Here is a 21,340-nt window from a genome sequence, read left to right on the forward strand (position 1 = left end):
GCGCCAGGGCAGGAGGCGAAGGGCATGACAGAGGCTCCAGGCCCCCCCAGCTGAGCGGCGCAGAAGTCAGCCGAGTGCCAAGGCCGGAGGCGAAGGGCATGACAAATGGTCCAGACCCCACCCAGCATTATTTATTCCACGATTTCTCGCGGAACCCCTGGTGATGGTCTGCGGAACCCCAGGGTTCTGTGGAACCCTGGTTGGGAAACACTGACCTAGTGGCTGCATGTCGCTGTTGTAAGGACAGGAGGAAATTGATCTCCATGGAACACCCTAAATGACGGCTTTTGTGGTGAGGGTTCAGTTTCCTTTTATTATTAGGTGCATCTCTTAAGAAAGACTCAAAGCACATGAGCATGGATCCTTGCCACCTCTCTTGGGAGGGACAATAGTATCTACATGCTGAATGCTGCAGAGAGGCCTAGGAGGATGAGTGTCTTCCCTCCTCGCATTAAGAGGAAGAAATCATACACTATTCCAGTTCTGTATTCTGGCCTGAATCTAAATTGTGCTAGGTCTACATTGTTAGCTTCAGATGGATGAGTTTATAGTTGGCCTTTGGCTGTTTATTTTGTTAGCTTGCTCAGAAATAGGAGGTTTGACACTGTGCGGTAGCTGGCTAAAACTAATGTATCTAGCATGAGTTTCTTCCTTGTTGGTCAGACCCCTGTGTGCTTGCAGTAGTAAGAGAAGATTCCTTTTCTGAACAACGCTTTGGCTATTTCATTCAGGAGTTGCGCTCATTGCTTATTACTCTCTTTCATCAGCCAGGTCAGGCATGCATTGGATTCAGAAGTCTTGATCCAGAACTCCTGTAGAGTGTGCAGCGTTTCTTGGTGGATGAATGAACTGCACTCTGGGAATGCAGAGCTGGTTGGTGGGTGCAGACAGAACACATCCATGCTGTTTGAGAAGACATCCTGAATATGTGAAATAGGATGATAGTATTTTGCTTGGTGCTCTACTCTGGTGCCGATTGTGGGCTTTTAAGGTTGATCAAGCTGTTTACTCCCCTGGCTAGCAAATGGGGCAGGATTTCCCAGCCTCTTTTGACAGGCTGACGGGAATCATCTCTTGGCCTGTAATATAGTCTCAGCATAGGCTTGGGGGACTACATTACATTTCAGCCTGTCTGTATAGCCTCTGTTTCCCACAGTCAACACTCACATTTCCACTCCTCTCTGTTCATATGTCACAGAGTGTCAGAAAACCGTGAAGATCTGGGTACGTGATAAGAAGGAAGGGGCTATTTGAGGGGCCAGTATGTGAGTGGTCAAGGCTGGCATACAATTATAATGATTCACCATGTCCTCGGCTTCTTGTTCTTGTGCTGTTGTTCTTTGGCAGGGTTTAGACTTTGTTGGAGCCCTTGAGTCTTCATGGTTGAATCAGGATCATTGATGTTTCTTCCTGCCTTGGTTCTGCCCATTATAATCTCATCTAAATGGCCTGTGTTCTTTCCTTATGGCTTTTCCTTCCTCAGGAGCTCTAGCTAAACACACAGAGAGGGGAAGGTTCAGTTTATGGCCCCTTTGCTGTGCAGGCCCCATTTTAACAGGCCAGGTCTGGCCCCTGAGTAGTAGCACATTGGTCAGTGCTCATACAGACTTCGTTTTAGATGTGACATTATTATGATGATACATTCACAAAGCAGTGCTGCTGACTGGTTACGGTCGAGGCTTCTGGACTCTGGATTCATTCCAATGAATGCAAGCTTGTAGGGGCCAACACTGTGTAAGCAAAATAAAGAGCATTGACTAGCAAGACCACCTGTCTGGGATGGCAGAGAGCTCCAGAAAGGGCCCGTCTTCTAAAGCAAGGAGCCAGGAAAAGTAATTTATGTTAAAACAAACTCTGTCATGAGTCATTTGACTTCTCCTCCTCCTGCATGCACAGTTTGTCTCAGAACTTCTAAGGCCAGCAGAACATCTGATACTCTTTAGGCTGAGTTGACATGAATGTGAGTGGATTATACAATATGCCCCTCTCAACCCCCATTTAATTTGCAGCTTATGTTTACCGGCTGTAGCTATTATTTACTTGTTTTTATGATGATGGAAGGGATCCTGCTTGTCCATGTCTCTGTTGCAGCCATGTCATCAAGTAGCTCAGCAAGTAGCAGAGAGACTGGTCTCTGCTTTATGCAACTATTGTTCCTCTGAGCAGCTGAGGCCGCCTCAGCCCCCTAGAAAAAGGACAACGTAAAACCAAATGGAGGGAGGAAGCAGCAGATGGAGGGAATTTAACGTTTATTGATACAACCACTTCTGATGAGCAAAATGGTTAACTGTACACTGTGCTCTGTGTATGGAGCAGCACGTAGCTGCATTTTTCCAGGAGCAGACCAGAGAATGAGTCACAATTCCTTCCCACTTACTCCAAGGGAAAGGGAAGTTACTTCCCCCTGTTCTGGGGAGCAGCACTCGCTTACTTTGATCAGTAAGTAAGGGTGTTGCTAGGGCTCCTTCCACTCCCTAGTCCTTTCTACCCACCTACTTGCAGAGGGGAGTTATCAGACTAGAAGCCTTTATATCCCCCTTACAGCTGGAGTTGTAATTGAAGCAGGTCTGAGTAAGGATGAAGGATCTTACTCCACTGTGCTGTAAGTGAGGGCTGTGATTATCCAGACATTTATGACTGTTGACTGCTAAGACAACGTCTGCCTGTTTACATTTTCCCTTCCCATACTGTCTTTTGCCCTAAATTATCATATTTTCACCAGACACCCAAAGTAGGCTAACTGGGTTTATTGCATGTGGAAAATCTATATGGGGAAACCCAAGGGCCTATTTTGCAAATCCAGTTAACTACTTATGGCCATGGGGTATAAAATTGGAGAAGTGAATGTGAATTACTGCCTATGGTCAGCAAAGTTTTATTGTATTGGAAAGGGTACATAGCAAAAGATCCAGCATTGAGCAACATTAATAATACATAGCACTTTTCGTCTGTAGATTTTAATGTGCTTTACAATTAAGGTCAACTTCATTATCCCCATTTTTCAGACAGGGGAAACCAAGGCACAGAGCAGTATGGTTATTTGCCAAAAGTCAATCTGCAGGCTTGTGGTAAGACCAGAACCTAGAGCTTTTGAATCCTAAGCAAGAGCCCTGTCCACTAAGCCATAGTGCTATTAGAAAATGATTGGCTCTCAGGGCACACTGCCAACAGCAGTCTTTCCTTAATTATGCAGCATGACACCAGTCCTTCTCTAGCAGTTAATTCTAAGTTGCATATTTCACCGGCACATTTTATGTGGCTACATTTGAACATTTCTGCCTAGCTTTTCCTTATCCAAATTCATAACAGTATTTTCTCAGTCTCTTTCAAACCTGTGATATTCACCATCTTTTCTATTGTAGCTTCAAGAATGTTAAAAATGTTAGGGAATACATTTATTTTTTTGGTCTGGGATTACATAAGTGTAATGAAATAGGACTTCAGGTGTGGGAGAGAATTACTTATATTTTGTAACTGTGTAGCTAATGTAAACTGAGATGTTAGCAGTGAAAAAGCAGAGCTTTATTTTGCTTGTAAGCGTTTCCATTCTCATTGTAACTTCTCGTCAGATATGCACAAAAATGAGCACCCAAAAGGGAGTGGGCCTCTTGCTCGGTCAGGCTTCCTGGATGTCCCTGAGGACATATTTGCACTTTAAGTTTAAGGAACAAATAAAATCTCTTAAGACTGTATTATATAGGGTCAAAGGATGTGTGGCTTTCACTGGCATAGGATACATAGGGGTGTGTTTTCCTGTGTACCTGACTAGCAGAATAGTAATAGGAAATAGTGCATGCATATTGGACCAGGTTCTGCCATCAGGTGTCTTAAGGTATGTGTACACTTAAACAGCATGCAGAATATAGACCTATAAATACCAGTACACGCCATAGGCAAGTAGAGAGAATCTGAACCAGCCTGAACCCCTAAAGCATATACCCTATTTCAGTTTCTACATACCCAGCATCAGGAAGGCAGCAGTAAAGGCTCTGTCAGGCAGCTTCCTGCTTTCTCCACTACCAAAGCCTTTCATTGCCACAAGTGTTGACACAGCCACCTATCACTGTGGGATGTAGCTACATGTATAGCACCTGTACTCGACTCACTCTTGGAAGTGTAGACAAGGCAGTTCGGTACATCCAGCATAAATGGACTGTAAGCAGTGAGGTGTGTAGCTTAATTAAAGGGAATTAAATGAAAGGGGCAATGTAATTGCTTGATGGTATTCATTACATGTGTCTGGTGGAGTCAGGAGTAATAGGTTGAACTCACAGGCAAATAGGTTATGAGTAAAATCAACAGTCTCAGTTTTTCTACATGTGGAAACAAGCAAATGGTAAAGCTGAATCCAATCCACTGTCCATGCTTTTGATTACATCGTAAGCAGCTCTGAAAGACAGCTCTCACACATCATCAGCACAAGCCTGGCTCGGATGTTTGTGTTTAATATTATATTTGCATTTTTGAACACTTCAAAATGTATTTATGGTGAAGTGGACTACAGTGTAATAGCAAAATATTTGCAGAGTACGCAGTGTTCCTGATCATTATAACAAGTTTAGATGGGAGTATAGAGACATCAGATCGTAAAGCAAAGATGCACTCATTTTGCTCAGCTGATGGCTGCATTGGCCATGTTGCAGAAAGCCAGAGGCCATGCATAAGATAACCTAAAGCCATGTTTAAGCACCTAAAATAGGCTGATTGTTCCAAATACCAAGCATTCTAAATTCAACTGAACATCACTGAGATGTGACCTCTGAAAATCAGACTGGAACCTCCTATTGAATACAATGGGGCCAGTATTTGGCACAGTCAGAACAATCAGTGCTGCCATAGGTAGCAGTTACACCTAGAAGTACTGAGTCTTTTGGACTCATATCTGAAACTGTTTTGTGTCATCTTGGATGAAAGAAACATAAAATGTACAAGTGGGTGGCCAGAATGCCTTGTTACTGTCTCCTGTCTCTTGCCTGGCTTGGTTCTATTTGTGTTTAAATTAAATTGCTAGACTCTAGACAGGCTTGAATTTCTTCTGCCCCTATAAAATGAAACAACTGACAGTTTTCAGGTTCAGATGCCCCTGTAGTTCCAGTTGTGTGGTGGAACATTGGGGGAGGGTAGTTCTGCCATGGTTTTGACACACAAAGGAAAGATGGCTAATACAGGATGAAACAGCTTGGTTAAAATAATTAATATAATCAAATTGTTATATAAATCTACCCGAAATAACCCAAAAACCAAGACAACAGAGCGAAGTTAGAGTAACAGGAACGTATTCCTGTAACAATTATAAAAGAGGATAGTTTTCCTCAAAGAATGGAGTTGTTAATTCCTCTCCCCATACCAATCTTGTCACTGACTTAGAAGTACCTTTTGAATTAAAACTAGCTATTTTTTAGATGTTGCAGTAAACAATTTCATAGCTGCTAATGGGAAATCAAAACAAATCTGGGATTTAGCGCTCTCGCAGTATTTGTGCTATTGACTCATCCTTACAACAGGAACATTAATCTGGAAATGACAAACAAGTACTAATAAGGAGATTGAAAGCTGTAAATACGTTATTACTTGGAGGGCTTAGCATTCGTACACCTTCCGCACTTCTTGGCTCATTTTGAGTAACACTGTGGATTGCTGTAAGCGACGTGGATTTTTACTCCAATTTCTGCTTATATCTCAGCAAGATGTTAATTTTCATTCATTTCATTTGCTTTTCTAAAGGTGAGTTCCATGCAGAGTAGAACTGCCATCCTGCTAGCATCTACACATAGTTATCTTTATTTATATTCAAAATATACTGGGCTCGCGCTCGCCATTCTGACGTCCCTGTAAACCTCATTGCAGGAAGGTTAAGGGACATTTTGGAACAGCACCTTATTTCGAAATTGCATAGCTTATTTCAAGGTAAGGGTGCTGTGTAAATGCTCCCTATGTGAGCTCACCAGAGCTGCATTATGAAAAGCTTATTTACTCCACTTGTGTTTTGACAGAATGGGGTTAAAATTCCTCATTAGAGTGAATGGAATCTGCTTCACCCCACAGGTAACATTCCAGCTGCCAGCATGAAGACCAGGCTAATGATGTGTTCTTAGTGAAACAGAAAGTGGCAGGAACAGTGAAGGATCATGTAAAAAAAGAGGAAAGGAGAGTAGCCTGGGTTTTCAGTGCATTATGTGCAGATTTGAGGACTGGGGAGAGAGAGGAACTCACCTCTGCTTAGATATAAGGGAACAACTTAAAAAAACTACAAGTCCAGCCTGAATCAAAATATCCTGCCTACTGAACTCCTTTCTGCAAAGTCTAATCCTAAACGATAACCCCTGAGACGAGATGGTGCCATATTAGATCTCAGCCACCAGCCAGCCAAATCCTGCGACCACTTGATGACTCACTTGCACACGAACTGCGCTTTTAATTCTGACCTGTACGGTTCAGACAGAACTGTGTATTGTTTTGGACATAGTCAGTTACACACTCGGCTCTTTCTCTCTTTACCAGATTAAAATGAATGCGCTTTGGGGGTATGTCTACACGGCAATAAAACACGTACGCTGGGCCTGGCTAAGCTGACTCGGGCTCACAACCCTCAGCCTGAGGAGTTATAAAATTTCAGTGCAGATGTTTGGGCTCAGGCTGGAGCCTGGGTCTGAGACCTTACGTGGGGGGCAGGAGCCAACACTCCAGTCTAAGCCCGAATATCTGCTCTGCAGTTTTATAGCCCTGTAGCCCAAGCTCCATGAGCCTGAGTCTGCTGACACAGGCCCACTGCAGTGCTTTATTCCCATGTAGACAGACCTAAAAGGTCTCATGAGGAAGGAAATGCCTCAGACCTTTTAAAATTGCGACTTGCCAATAAATAGAGATGTGAACAAGTAACCAGTTAACCAGTTACCCAGTAAGCATCACCCTAACCAGATAATGCTTATCGGTACGCAGCTCCCTGCCTGCGGCCTACCATGGGTGGAGGGCTACTCCAGCCCCATGGGGGTGGGAGCTATGTCCCCCCCCATGTGGGAGGGGCTGGGAGCAGGAGCTGGCTGTCCTGTGCATGGCCCTGTTGGCTCCTGCTGCTGGGAGCCCTGTGTGCAGGGGGGCTGTGAGCTGAAGCCAGCCCTCCCAAAAGTGGGTGGGGGGAGATAGGGGCAGGAGTGGGATCCTACGTAATCAGTTAACCAGGTTTTTAATCCCTATTAGTAAGACAGGTTTTGTAATATTACTCGAATCAAAGACTCTTTTGTAGCTTGGTGATAGATGGAGATTTAATAGTCTGGTTTTGTATATAAAAAGAAGTCAAGCTTGATTGACAGCTAATGTGATGGGCACAGGAGGGCTTGCCATTTGTTGACAAGGATGGCTAGCTTCCTCCTAATATGATCAAAAAGTTGACTTGCCACGTTTTATTGCTGCAGCATGAAAGGCTATTGAAACACAGAAAGACACTGTAAGTGTAAAAAGATATCCAGCGACACAGAGGTTTTAGTAACAAAGAGGGCTATATTTCTCATTGGCAGACCCTCTCCAAGAGATACAAGCCAACGTTTATAATTAGCCAGAGGAGCAGAACTGGACAAGTTCACATCTTGAAAGCGCAGTAGACCATAAGGAGTTTCCTTAAATTTTATTCTCATTTCAGAATGGCTGGATTCAGTTCTACAATCTTAGGAATGTGTGTGGTGTAGTCTCCTTGCCCCCAAAACACCTGCAAAGCTCCTCATGCTGCATTTCTGAAAACAAGCCGAGCCATAAACAACATAAACCAGCCAACACAGTGGGCTACCCTGTAAGCAAGAGCAACTTGTCTGATTCCCCAATCAGAGTGAGCAAAGCTGAGAGGGGCAGTGGATCATTGACAGTCAGAAACAGAGAGATGATAGCCTCGCCACAATCCCGTAGCACATTACAAACATCCAGCCTCCCAGATTTGTGGAAGCACTTGTCAGTGAGAGGGAGGAGGTGTCAAGAGAACTAACAGTAGGAATAAGGGTGTGTCTCACTGCGGAGCGCCTGCTTCCTTAGTAGAAAAGCCTGAGGAGATCAGAAGAGGCTCTTCATCACTCTCTGTCCCTGTCATACTTGATCCCCTGTGCACCCAAGAGCTTTGAGGCGCTTTTTGGCTGCATCTCCCTTAAGCATTATGTTCTTTTTTTCCCCTGGCTCCCCCACTGCAGTGGAATGTCCTTCCTGAGGTGGTTCACTTAGCTACAACAATTTCCTTCCTCCCAAAGGCTCAGCTCTTCCATTCAGTCTTCAAGAAACTAACAAATTGTGACTTGGCTGGTGTAGGGATAAGTGGCTGCCCCATGACACCTGTGCTCTGGCTGCCCACATTATGTAGTAACACAGGAGGGAAAACGGGCTCCACTCCACAGAGCCACTGCGTTCCCTCCCTGGGCGAGAGCGTAGGGCACACACTCAGCAGTTGCTTCAGCAGCCTGATCCTCCAGCAACACAACTGTACTAGTGCAGCACATAGCACACAAGGTGCCTAGCATAGCTGACTCCTTCCCTGGAGCAGCAGGGAAACCAGAAGGGAGACTGAGACTCCATGTCACAGTCTACCTCACGGACTGCTTCAGAGGCAGCACATCAGTGCTCTGCCCCTTCCTGCAGATGGATCATTAAGTCCCAATCAACCTTAAGTTATTTGTTGAATGAGTGAGTCAATGGAGGGAATGGCATGCCAGGAGGAGGGCTGTAAGGAGACTCAAATGAGATGGGGTGGAAAAGACAAACTCTTTCTTGCACTAGAGGGATGAATCCCCAAGCCAGCAAAGCATTTAAGTTTGTGCTTATATCAAAAGGGCTTAAATGTAAGGTGAGATGATATGCTCTCCAGGGCAAGAATGGTTTAAACAGGACCTAGGACATTTAGCACCAATGCAATCTACGTATTAACATTAATAGTCAAATGATTTGGATAATTACAAATAATGAATAAACTTGTCAAAATCCATAGTTTGTGAACAGGCACAAGGACTCTGTTTGCTGGCTTCTTTGGTCACCATGCAAAGGTCAGCCTTTCTCGGAAGGACGTGCTATCGCAGTTTTGCACGGTGTCAAAAAGACGGTTACTTTGTGTGGAACAGGTCGCTGTGCTCTTTGGCTACTTATTTGTCACCTTGGTCAACATGAATCACAATGTTCTCGTCTCTGTACTTACCTTTAAAAGGACAGGATTCTCTCTTGCCTCCAACGGGAGTGCATTTGGCAGCCGTACCACCCTTCCACCTGCCAGTTCAAGCTTCATCAGTCATTCAATAGTCAAAAGGCTTTTTAAATATCTTACTAACATGTGTCCCCCATTTTGAGAATAGAGGGTTGTATGAATTCGGTGCTGACAGAATTGAGGGAGTGTTCTTTTTATCCCCAGTGAACTGTCTTTATAGTGGTTATATAACATCAGCCAGAAAATCAAGAGAGCTACTGACTTGAACAGTTGACTTCTTTCCTTCTGCTGTGCCTCCCAGTTCTAAATTCCCCACTGATTTTCCAGATCATAACTCTTCTGGGTTCTCCTCTTGCCCCCTAAAAAACAGCATACTTTGCCTGGTGATACTATGCCCCCTAAACGGGATGTTAAGTGAGCTTTACCATAGAAATTCGGTACACTTGTCACACGTGGAGCACTGTGGCTACTTTCATACTCTCTCAGTCCTGACATCTCACTCTGACCCTTGTTTATTACAACAGAAGATATTTTAAAGGCCTCTATTTTTTTATATGAGCAATGATCCTGGTTAATTCCCTTAGTACAGTACAGTCTGTAGAAAGTGAGTGTGTTCCTTGGATACTCGCACGTGCTTTCTGGCATTTCTCAAGCAACTGTAACTAGAAAAGAAATAAACACAAATCAAAACTTACAGCTGGGATTTCACACCTTAACCTCCTTACAGACCCTGGAGTGTAGTGAAGAATGTACTTGAAATGGGAGGCGGTGAAGTCCATTCAGCTGGTGTTGGAAAGATGTGAGTGAATAATTGGCTGCATTCACACAGAGAACTCAGGAACTGTTGAGAATATGACCGTTTTCTTAATGCAATAATAGTGAAGCAAAGTGGCTTCAGAAATTGTTCTGATGACAAAATCCCAGCTGAATACCCCAGGACTGTGGCTGGAAGGCATGGTGTGGAGACTAGGGTTAGGGAGGTATGTGTATAGATTGACTAGAGCCAGAAAATGTTATGAGAGTAAATGAACATATGGAATGAATTGACCAAACCCTCCTCTTCACCTGTAAAAATGCCTTAGCCATAGCTCATAAAGCAAATACAGATGCAAAAATAAAATTAAAAATATAGTTACCAGATGGCAAATAAAAATTTGAAGTAACGGGGAGAAAAGCTGTATGTACAGTAAGAATGTGACAAGAAATCAATTGAATAAACCTGCATCCTACACCAGCAAAAGCCTGTATCAATTCTATAGCCAAGTGAGGAGATGCCAATTTCTAAATCTCTTTCTCCCATCCCCTCCCAAGAGGAGGCCTGCTGATTTCTCAATAGCTCCATTCATCATATAGATAAAAAATATTAGTGTACAATCCAGGGGACCCAATCCCATACATCTGCTGCCAAGGGCCTACAGAGGTGAAATGACTTGACCAAGGTTACAAAACAGGTTAGTGGCAAAGCCAGGACTAGACCTCACTGGTGCTCTTGCCATTGGACAATACTGCCAAACAACGTAAGATATCAAAGTCTGGTACATGGTATCATAGACTCCTTTGCAATTTCAGTTAAATACAGTATTCTTTTTCACTCTTTCTCCTAAAATATTCTGATAGTGCTGTTACAATAGCTGCTTCATTCCACCCCAGAAGCAGCCACATTTCAGGGAAGGGTGATACAGTTACTCCAATGCATGTATATAGCTAGTTTTATACACACAGAAAAGGACTTCTGAGCACCACTGTAGGGGTAAGGACTGCTGATGCACCGTTTAAAGACAACTGAGTCACTGCACCCAATGCCAGTAATTCTTGGAACTGAAACAAGAGCTCAACTGTTGGACTTTTCCCACTACCCATGTAAACTGAAACCACCACTAAGCTGTCAGACTGGCATCTGATCTGCTGTGGGCACAGTGTGGTGCCAGCTATAAAGCTCCCACAAAGCCAGCTGCTTAATTATTTGTTAGTCACATGCAACACAGATGGGTCACAGAAATGCACTGACTCAAATCAACAGCAAAATAATCTAAAATGAATAACAGTGTGGCCAGTACATAGACCCAAACCAACTGTCCAGTTGGTAGATGATAGGATAATGAGAATTGACCCTCATTCCTGTTCTAAATTTGACCTCCTTCAGCAGCAGCTGCACTTCCACTGCTGCTCCTCTTATGGTTTTGTCCATCTGCTTGTCCAGTCGGGTGAAAGAGCAGGTTCCCTAGGAGACAGTGCTGTGGTGGGTACATTTCATCAGTGCTAGTCATTGAATAAGAGCACAGCTAAGTGCTTAGGAGGAGGAGTTGGCAGTAGAGCCATTTCTACATTTGCCTTTGCTACTACCATATACCATTTATACATCTATTCTTGTCCTTTCTTGTACTAGCATCATATTTATTGTATTATTGTAACACTTAGAGACCCCAGTTAAGATGGAGACCTTGTTGTCCCAAACATATAGGCTGTGTCTACACTGGGCCACTTATTCCAGAAAATCAGCCGCTTTTCCAGAATAAGCTGCGAGCTGTCTACACTGGCCCTTGAATTTCCGGAAAAGCAACAACACTCTACGGTACAAAATCAGCCGCTATTCTGGAAAAACTATTCTGCTCCCGCTCGGGCATAGGTCCTTATTCCGGAACACTGTTCCAGAAAAGGGCCAGTGTAGACAGCCCAGTAGTCTTTTCCGGAAAAAAGCCCCAATCGCGAAAATGGTGATCGGGGCTCTTTTCCGGAAAAGCGCGTCTACATTGGCCACAGATGCTTTTCCGGAAAAAGGGCTTTTCTGGAAAAGCAGCCTGCCAATGTAGACGCTCCTTTTCCGGAAAAACTGAAAACGGAATAGTATTCCGTTTTAAGCAGTTCCGGAAATTCATGCCAGTGTAGACACAGCCAGAGTGGAAGATATTCCCTGCGCTGAAGAGTTTACAGTCTAAGAATATGTCTACACTGCAATTAAAAACACAGGCTCAGGGCAAGGAACTGTATTTAGTAGATGTTCCATCCTGGACTGCAACCTGAGCTTTGGGACCCTCCTTGCAGATTACTAGCACTTGGGCTTCAGCCAGAGCCTGAAGGTCTGTACTGCTATTCAACTGCCCCTTAGTCCAGGTGAGCTGGCTCAGGTCAACTACAGGTTTTTAATTCCAATGTAGTCATAGCCTAGACAAGACAAACAAGAGCTAGGTGAGAAGGAAGAAGTTCTGTGCCCTGGCTGCCCATTTTATAGACAGGCCGCTAAGACAATTAAAAATTAAACTACATGGCCACAGTCGTGCAAGGAGTGTGTGGCACATCTCATGTATTCCAGTCCAGTGTCTTAACCACAAAACCATCCTTCCTTGGGATGGACAGCCCAAACAAGGCCTATGATCCAAGCCCCTCTTCACTCCTAATATCACCCTTCCCGAGCAAACTTGGTTGGATTTGTTAAGGTTGTTATACTTTTGGGTTCATGTTTCCTTCTTTCCTAGCAGCTGAGGAAAAACTTTCACTCTTCTCTCTAGCCTCTATATAGTCCTCCAAACCAGAGTGCCTCACAGTTTTTAATTGTTGTATGCAGTGGAGTTGTAGCTGTGTTGGTCCCAGACTCTACCTCGAATTGTCCCTTAGAATATACGTTAACTGTTAATAATAAACTTTCGGTTAAACTTTGCATTTAGCTGTGACACCTTCACAAAGCTGTGACCTTTCCAAGTCCTGAAAAGGAGCTCTAAGCAGCTCAAAAGTGTATCTCTCTCACCAACAGAGATATTATTTCACCCACCTTATTACACACTTTTTAATTAATTTCTCCTCCCAACATGCCTCTGTGGTGAGAAAGTGCTAGTATCCACATTGGGCATTGGGGGACTGAGGCACAGAGAGGCTAAGTGACATGCCCAAGTTCACACAGGATGTCTTTGGTAGAAAAGAGACTTGAAAAGTCTCTGAAATTGCAGGCTAGTGCCTTAGCCACTTAACCATCCATCCTTTCAATTTCTTCCCCATCCTACCATTGCCTCTTCTGCCTCTTACTTGCATGCACAAACATTTACAACCAAAGATACCAGAAGTCTTAGTGTTACAAACAAAAAACAAAGCAGTTGTATGAAACTTTCCAGCTTTCCACTAACCCAATATAAAGTCAAATGTTCACACTTTGGTCTTAAGTTTGAAAAGTTGGTGTAGCTCTAATATTTATACATAATGTGGTTTGAAACTTGGCTTGCTACAATCCAAATGCCACAGGGAATTGAGTTATGGACTTTAGACTTTGTACACTGTGCCAAGATCTGTCCCTGCAACCCAAACAAATTTGAGAAAAAAGAAGACTAGCATTAATATAGTAGACAGTCCATCACATACTTTCTTCATATAGTCATATACCACCAAAAAGCAATCTTCTGGTAGGGATGTTACATGACTACATTTATTTGACTCCTATAAGCACAGATAATACAAATTTGGATCACTAATCTGTCAAACAAACTGATCCCTAAATAAAAGTCCATGGGAAACAGCATCTTGCTTAGCATTCTTACAAGGACAACTTTAAAATAGTTCTTAACCATCAGCATTACAAAATTACTCTTTCCCCTCAGTAAATGCTTCAGCAGGGACTGTGCCCAGAAACTATAATGCAGGTTAAATGCAAACAAAAGGAAACACTTATTCATAGAGTACACTGTAAATCTGTTGAACTTATTTGCGGCAGCATCTTTTGAAGGCCAAAATTATACCTGGGTTCAAAAAAGAGCTAGATAAGTTCATGGTCCATCAACGGCTATTAGCTGATGTGGTCATGAATACAAGTCTAATCTCAAGGAAACCCTAAACATCTTATAGCCAGAAGTTAAGGGTGAATACTTCAAACTGCTCTCTTCTGTACCTTCTCCCTGAAGCCCTGGTTGACCACTGCCAGAGACAGATTATGGCTGTTCTTATGACTTTCTGGCCCTGGGAGACCCATGTTCTGAAGTATCTCACATCCTGGCTGAGTGCTCTAACTTCTGGATTAAAGGGCATAAGGGGACCAACCCACTACTCATGTTTCACGTGGAGTCTGATTTGTTAGGTATATTCTTACGCCGACTCTGAGAACACCTAGCAGATCTGGTCCCACAGGCAAGAGAGGCAAGGGAAAGCCATATTTGTGGATCCTACTGGTGGGGAAGCTCTGAGTAGGTTGGCAGCATCAGGGCTTTAGTGGCTTTGCACATGCCTAGTGGCAGAAATGTAGGGGACTTTCCCAATGAAAAGTTAGATGCTATGGGAATGTAGACGCCTACCAAGTGAGGCACCAACTCAGTAAGTTGTAAATTTTTGACTTAGGCATCTAAAGTGGCAGCTGTACCCCTTTGTAGCTCCAGCCCAGAGTACCTACTGGTATGTCTACGCTGCCACAAAAGACCCATCCAGCTGACTTGAGTCAGCTAGCCCGGAGCAATACGTCTTTCATTGCCAGGGCTTGACAAACGGCGGCGAAATCCACACGCCATCCCCATGCTGCGCATGTGCAAGACCCACATTGCACATGCATGCGCTGTGGTGAACAGGGCGACCGGCTAAAATCTACTCGTGACGGGAGAGTAGATTCAATGATTTGTCGAGCCCTGTTCATTGCAATGTAGATGCAACCCAAGGAATTTTGAACATTCAGGGTCTGTCTACATTGCAGGGCTTAACTCAAAATAAGCTACGCAAATTAAGCTGCGTCAGTTCCGTATCTTATTTCAAAATAGCTTATTTTGAAATAGGGAGTGTCTACACAGCACTTATTTTGAAATAGAGCCCTCTTCCTCCGGCTTCCCTTACTCCTCATACAATGAGAGTTACAGGAGTCAGAATAAGAAGTCTTCCAGCTTGACAGTATTTTGACACTTTGGAAATAACTGCCTGCTGTGTAGATGCAAACTAAGTTATTTCGGAATAGCACTAGTTATTTCAAAATAGTGTTGCTGTGTAGACGTACCCATAGACTTAGGCTCCTCACTCCATTAGCTGTTTTTCAAAATGCTGCCCAATGTGTATAAAGCTTTACTGAGCTACATCCCATTACATCTTAGCTTTGGAAAGATTATTTTTCTTTTTTCTCTCATTTTTAAAAGGGCAGAGGTTAGAATTTGCCTCATGTTTTATATACTTTAAAACAGTGTTTTCTCTGGAAATTGGGGTTATGGTACCAATGGACAATTCTGCTCCATGTATAGTTTTTAGGTCCCTTTGCAGGTTCAAAATAAGCTGTTTGAATAATATACATTCTTGTTTGTATAAATCACTTAAAGGTTTATCACTTAGATACGTCAGTGATGGGCAATGGTTTTGTGCACCCAGCAGACCTCACCATGACATTATTGGGGGATCTGTTGTATACTGAGGGCAGTATATAGTCCTAAATTTATTACTTGACCTATGGACCATGCTTAGAAAAGGAATTCAGCTCAATCATTAATCAGTGCAGAGTGAGTTTGCTCTGGAAATAGTATAGATAATACACTTTAGACCTCTAAATACAAACAGGCATTACTGGTATTATTTACCACAACATTGTAGTTCGATGTCGTCCTGTGAAACATTGTTGGTGTTTAGAGAATTGTGTCCGCTGGCCTTGTTTATCTCTTACCCACATACAGAAGTGGGCATTGCCATTCTGCTATATTTCTCATTGGTAAGCAGGGGTGTTTACTGACTTGTATCTGCCTCAGCTTTGACACTATAACAAAAGGGGGTTAGTAATCATGAATGCATTCTTTTATTTATGCTCCACAGTGCCTCTATTTTTTTCTGCATAAACCCTTCACTTGCCTCTTGCCCAGCCTTTAGAAATGATGATCAAGTGTGAACTTTCATGGTTTATTTATAGTGTAACTTTTATGGGAAAAGAGAAAATGATTAAAAAGCAATTTTACAAAATATTTTGTTTTAAGAGAGAATTCATTGTGTTTAAATCACTGTATTCATTGTAGAGTCTAGACTGGCGAACAAAAGAACTTGTATCGTCATTCAAAGTAAGAGCGCACAATTCTTGGTGACTGGCATTATGGATTTGGATGCAAACCTCAAATAAACTATTTCTGAACAGTAGTATTATGATTGTGCTATATTTAAGGCTGTGTTGGAGTCAGGATATTAGACTAGATGGACCATTTAATCTGTTTCAATAGAGCAATTCTAATATTCCTTTGTTTCTGTTTTCATTATAAATTCATATTTTAGTGTGTTTTTTCTTTTTTTCATAACTGCTGAATAACATCTCTTCTGAGGGTAAAGTATTTTGATCAAATTAACAACAGCCAACCTGACTTTAAACAACAACAAAGTATCAGTGAAATACAAAGAGAGAAGAAGAAGAAGAAATTATAGCAAGTAATCAGTTGAGATATTTTCAGCATCCTAACATGGATGAAATATTATTTGGAAATTGCTGACTGGCCAGTTTAAAAATTCTCTTTGCTGTGTTGTCATGGCGGCTATGATCAGTTCACTGTAGCTCACTAATATGTAAATATTGATTAATGTGACTCTGACGTATTTAAAAAGACAAAAGTATTTGTCTAATAGACTAAAAAAGGCAGTTTGGGTGCTAGTTTCCTCTGTGTTTTAAAAAATATAAGAAATATATGTCAGGGGTGGTGAATCAGTTCAGAAAACTAAGCAGCAAGACAGACCCGGTTTTCTGGTTTTGTGAATAAGGACACCTTACTCCATCCTGCTTTTTGACTCCCATTATAATCAGGTGCCTTCCCCACACAAGCCCAAAGGGGCCATACAGCCACACTAGATTACATGCTCAATTTAAATTCACTTGTGCTCAAGAAGCAGCAGGTATGCCTGTATGTCAGTGAGGGGCAGCCTATGCTAGTGAGTGGGTCGCATGAGTGGGCCTCCTTCACCCCAAGGGGCCGCAAAATGGTTGTAACCAAGACGGTCTCTGGGAAAGGTTAATTTTGCTATCTGCGCTGTGTCCCTAGAATTTGCGGGCTGTGCCATTTGAACCCTAGCAGCACTTTGATTGGGCAGAGGGAGCACCCAGCTTGTGCAGTGTTGTGTGCAGTTAGCATACCTAATGTGCCCTTTAAGTTTAAAGAACTACATGGAAAAAACCCAGCAGAATCTGGCAACCCTGGGCGTGGGCAACGGTAAACAAAATTTCTCGTGGGGCACCCACAGAACCCCAAGGGCCGCAAGTTGCCCACCAGTGCCATAGATGCTAGAACCACACGCCTGGCTTGAAGTGGTTTCCATTGTATACGAGGTTTCCAGTTTTGTTCAATGGCTCTCAGCACCCCCACTCTACAGATTATTCCAGCAATTGTTCTATTTAAAAATAGGGGAAGTCATGGGAAGGACAGAAGGAAACTCAACTCTGAGGAAGAAGGGAGACCTCCAATTTTGACTTTAGAGTGCTTATCCCAACCTGTCTAGAATTAGTACAGCCTCTCCCCGAGCTACAAACGAGTTACGGACCAAACACTTGGCCATAACTCAATCCATTCGTAACTCGGACCCCATTGAGTTACATGCGACTGCACTGTTCGTAAGCGCAGGTCGTGTTCATAACTCGGGGACTGCCTTTACGACCATGGGAGCTTTAGTCGTAAGTGCGAACGGTTGTAACTCGACCGTTCGCAACTCGGGGAGTGGCTGTACATTGGGATTAATTACTTTCTCTACTCCAGCTCATGCTGAAGTCAATGGAAAGATTCCCATTAATTGCAGTGAGGGGAATTAAGCCCATGTTGCCTCAAAGTGTCCTGGGGCACGTTTAAGGGCATGTGGCAATACACAGGCCTGCCGAAAAGTACCTGCCATCTAACGCTCAGCCTGCACTGGGATCTGCACCGTAAATCAAAATATATGCAGTTTGAGCTACGTAAATTGTGTATCTTATTTCGATGCTATTTCAAAATAGCTTATTTCATCAATTTCGAAATAAAGCGCTATTCTGAAATGTGCCTTACTCCTCGTAGAATGAGGTTTGCAGGGACATTGGAATAGCGAGCCCGAAATAACAAGCTTGCTGTGAAGACGCAGGATAGCTATTACAGAATACTCCAGTATCCCGAAATAGCGTTGCTGTGTAGATGTAGCCTTAGGTGAATAACAGCTTAAAAATAAAGCCTGCCTACAAGTTGAACCTTTCTAGTCCAGCACTCTTGGGACCTCACTGGTGCCGAACCACAAGAGGTCAATATTGTCTAGCAGCATGACCGATACTTCCACTGCTTACTGGGCACTTAGAAGACATTTAGGGATAAATTAGAGTTAAATGACAGCACAGAACACTGAGAGCCAGGCCTGGTGGTTGTAACCAAATATTATGGGGCTGCAGAAAACTTGGCCACACCCATGCTAAGCAGACTTCCAGCTAACTAAAATCAAGCTGGACCATGGATGTTGCTGGACCAGAGTGCTGGACTAGAGAAGTTCAACCTATACATGAAGCCTGGATCCAAGGAGCAACCCATGGCTTTTTTATTACTGAACAGCATACAGGGCTATAGCAGTTCAAAGAACAGGTGGGAGGAGGGTGTGTGTGTGTTGTGCTTTCATTTCCCTAGTATAGTATAGCTTGTAAGAGCAGTTAGCGGTATGTTTTGGACTCGTGTCACTTCACTGAGTTAATTGCTTGTACTTTTCAAAAGTGCAGTCTTTTTTCCCAGGTTCACTATTCACCTGCAGTTGAATTGTGGCTAGAAGTAGAAACCTGTATAGTAATACAAACAAGGTTGATGCAAAAATTTTAATCCCTTAAAATATTTCATGATTGTGTGTTTATACTGTACTTAGGGGGGCAGAGCTAACGTAAGAGGGAAAGTATTCTAAATTGAACCAGAGGAAATGCTTTTTATTTAGTATCTTCTTACTGTTCATTCATTTCAAATGGACTATAAACGCTCTACAACCTTTGTAGAAACTGATGGCGTTTGTAAACTACAGGCTACGTAATCCCAAGCAATGGTTAATATCCTTTGTTATAGAACAGGAAATAAGAAAGGAAAGTAACCCTTTTTTTTACATAAACATGGACTTAATTTTTGTAACCAAAAAGGACATCAGATTTCCCGATAGAATCATAGCCTGGAGCTGTGTGTTGTGGTTTCTGAGTCCTCATGAGTGTGTGGGAAGAGAATGCATCAGCTCTTCAGAAATGGCACCTTTGAGGTGTTCTTTGAGGATTCATTCTCAGAGTGGTAGCCATCTGCTTATTGTTTGGGGAGATTCAATTTGTGTAAGAACTGTCTACGTTGCCTTTGCTTTGTGTGTATGCAGCTGAAGGATCAGAGATGAGCCAAAGTACTTTTGATCAAAACATACTCTGCTGGTACAGATCTCCAAAAGGGCCCTGAGCCAGGACCCGGTGGAGAGAGAGGGCCCAGCAAGGCCCCAATTGAACCAGGACTACAATGTCTTTGGCCAAGGGGAAGGATCAGACATCTCTGCCCCTTTCTGGCTGGGGAAACAAGAGAATGGAAACTGGAGGGGGAACTAACCACTAGACAACCAAGGCTTCTGAGCACAGAATTATAGGCAGTAATAACAGGGCAGATTTAGGCTTCTGGTTGGGGAATTAAAAAGCCTGCAATATTCTGATTCAATCTGTATGATTCTTTGGCTTGTTGACATTGATCTGCCTGTGGACGGTAGCTCTAATGCTGTACTATGAAATAGTACAACCCCTGATGTTTTTGTTTCCCTCAATCATGAGGTAACGAATCCAACTAACTCCAATAGGACTACTCTTGTGAATCTCCCAAACTTACCCCTCAGACCTGCAAAACTATCCTTCTTTCATGGATACCCTGACACCTGCAGCGAGTCCTATTGATGGCAGCATGACTGTTCAAGAGGAGCCTCTTTCAGTCTCCACACCTGGCTTTGCTTTGGCTTTTAGCAGATCAGTATGGTGCTCTACATACTGCAGCTGAATACTAGAAAATGAGGAGAGCCATGAGCAATGTTGCAACACTTCATGAGTTGCATTTGGCTTCTGGAGCACACTTTGGCCTGCCTCGCTTCAGGAAATCCATACTTCAGAAAAAGGATTAAGAGATCTCTTCTAAAATACCACTTTATTAGAAAAACCAGCTCCCCAGGGAAGTGTGCAACATTTCCTGTAGTTGCCATAAATAATAAAAGACAGTCTTCTCTTTTCCAGAGTCTTACTAAGGAAGGGGAACAGATTTTTCCCTGGCTGAGGGTCCATAGTACTTTGTTCTCTGCTATATAATGGGATCGAACATATTTTAAAACATCGGTCTGTTAACCTGAAACAAAGTACATTAGCAGTATTCTGATCAGTCTTTTTCCCCCAGAAACACTTTGTTCTCGTTAAAAAGTATTTTAAATTGAAATTGGCATTTCCAGCTTGTATTTCTCTCTTAACAGGAGGCCATGGAGAGAATGGGAAAAATTGGGGAAATCGTGCGACCTAACCATGGGGATAAAAGGTAATTTTGATTTTTGATTTGATTTTTTTTAATGAGAGAAACCACTTCAACCAAATAAATGCCTGTCTCCTTCTAGGCCTGAGTACAATGACATCTGCCTCCCTATTTGCATTGTAAGTTGACAGGGAAATGTCACAAAGTGGTAAAGGATATGGAGTAAAATTTTCAAACACGCCTAAATGATTCAGGAGCCTAAGCCCCATTTTCGGAAGTGATGTAGGCTCCCAAATCACTGAGGTGCTTTGAAAATTTTACCCATTCTTAAACTAGCTGTACGATCTCCATGTATTACAATTGTCTTCAGGTAAAAGATAAGGACACTCAGCATTTCAGAGGTGCAGAAGTAGGTAGGGCCCTGTATTATGGTGCTTTATATGTTACGTTGGAACAGCTCCAGTCCAACCATGGACCCCTCACAATTGCATCAACACTCTAAGCTCTTCCACTGAGTAAAAATGCCTAACCCTTATCATTGTGTGTTGGGGTTAAATGTGAATAGTGGTAGCAGTAGCCTTCAAGGAGATGGCAGTTCTATAGTGCAGGCCATGAATGTGCAGAAGTGTGTGAGCTCCACCTGCAGGCCTGTTAGAAGATCCACATGTACACTGATAAGACTCACTTTGGAGAGACTCAGATCCATGTACTATCCAGAGCCTGATTTTTCAGACAGTTTAGCAACTGAAATAAGTGTGTGCCAGCAGTTTCTGAAGGAAAACAGGCAGCCAGAGGTAAAATGCAG

At 43.0% G+C, this 21,340-nt stretch overlaps 1 protein-coding gene across 10 annotated transcripts in view; it reads left to right on the top strand.

Moving 5' to 3' along the window:
* Positions 1-21,340, top strand: part of FGGY (FGGY carbohydrate kinase domain containing) — a 312,982-nt gene that overhangs the window by 290,079 nt on the left and 1,563 nt on the right. For 7 of the 10 annotated variants that reach the window (XR_012905874.2, XR_012905876.2, XR_012905877.2 and 4 more), the window contains one exon: positions 20,540-20,564. Coding sequence is in view for 2 of the 10 variants with exons in the window: in XM_089780444.1 (XP_089636570.1) it covers positions 20,540-20,601 (62 nt within the window). In the remaining 8 variants the exon portion in view is untranslated. Of the gene's footprint in view, positions 1-20,539; positions 20,602-21,340 lie in introns of those variants that run through there. The other 3 variants (XR_012905875.2, XM_089780444.1, XM_075936090.2) reach the window with 1 other exon arrangement.

This window comes from Pelodiscus sinensis, chromosome 9 (assembly GCF_052426305.1).
Source record: "Pelodiscus sinensis isolate ZL-2025 chromosome 9, ASM5242630v1, whole genome shotgun sequence".
NCBI lineage: Eukaryota > Metazoa > Chordata > Testudines > Trionychidae > Pelodiscus > Pelodiscus sinensis.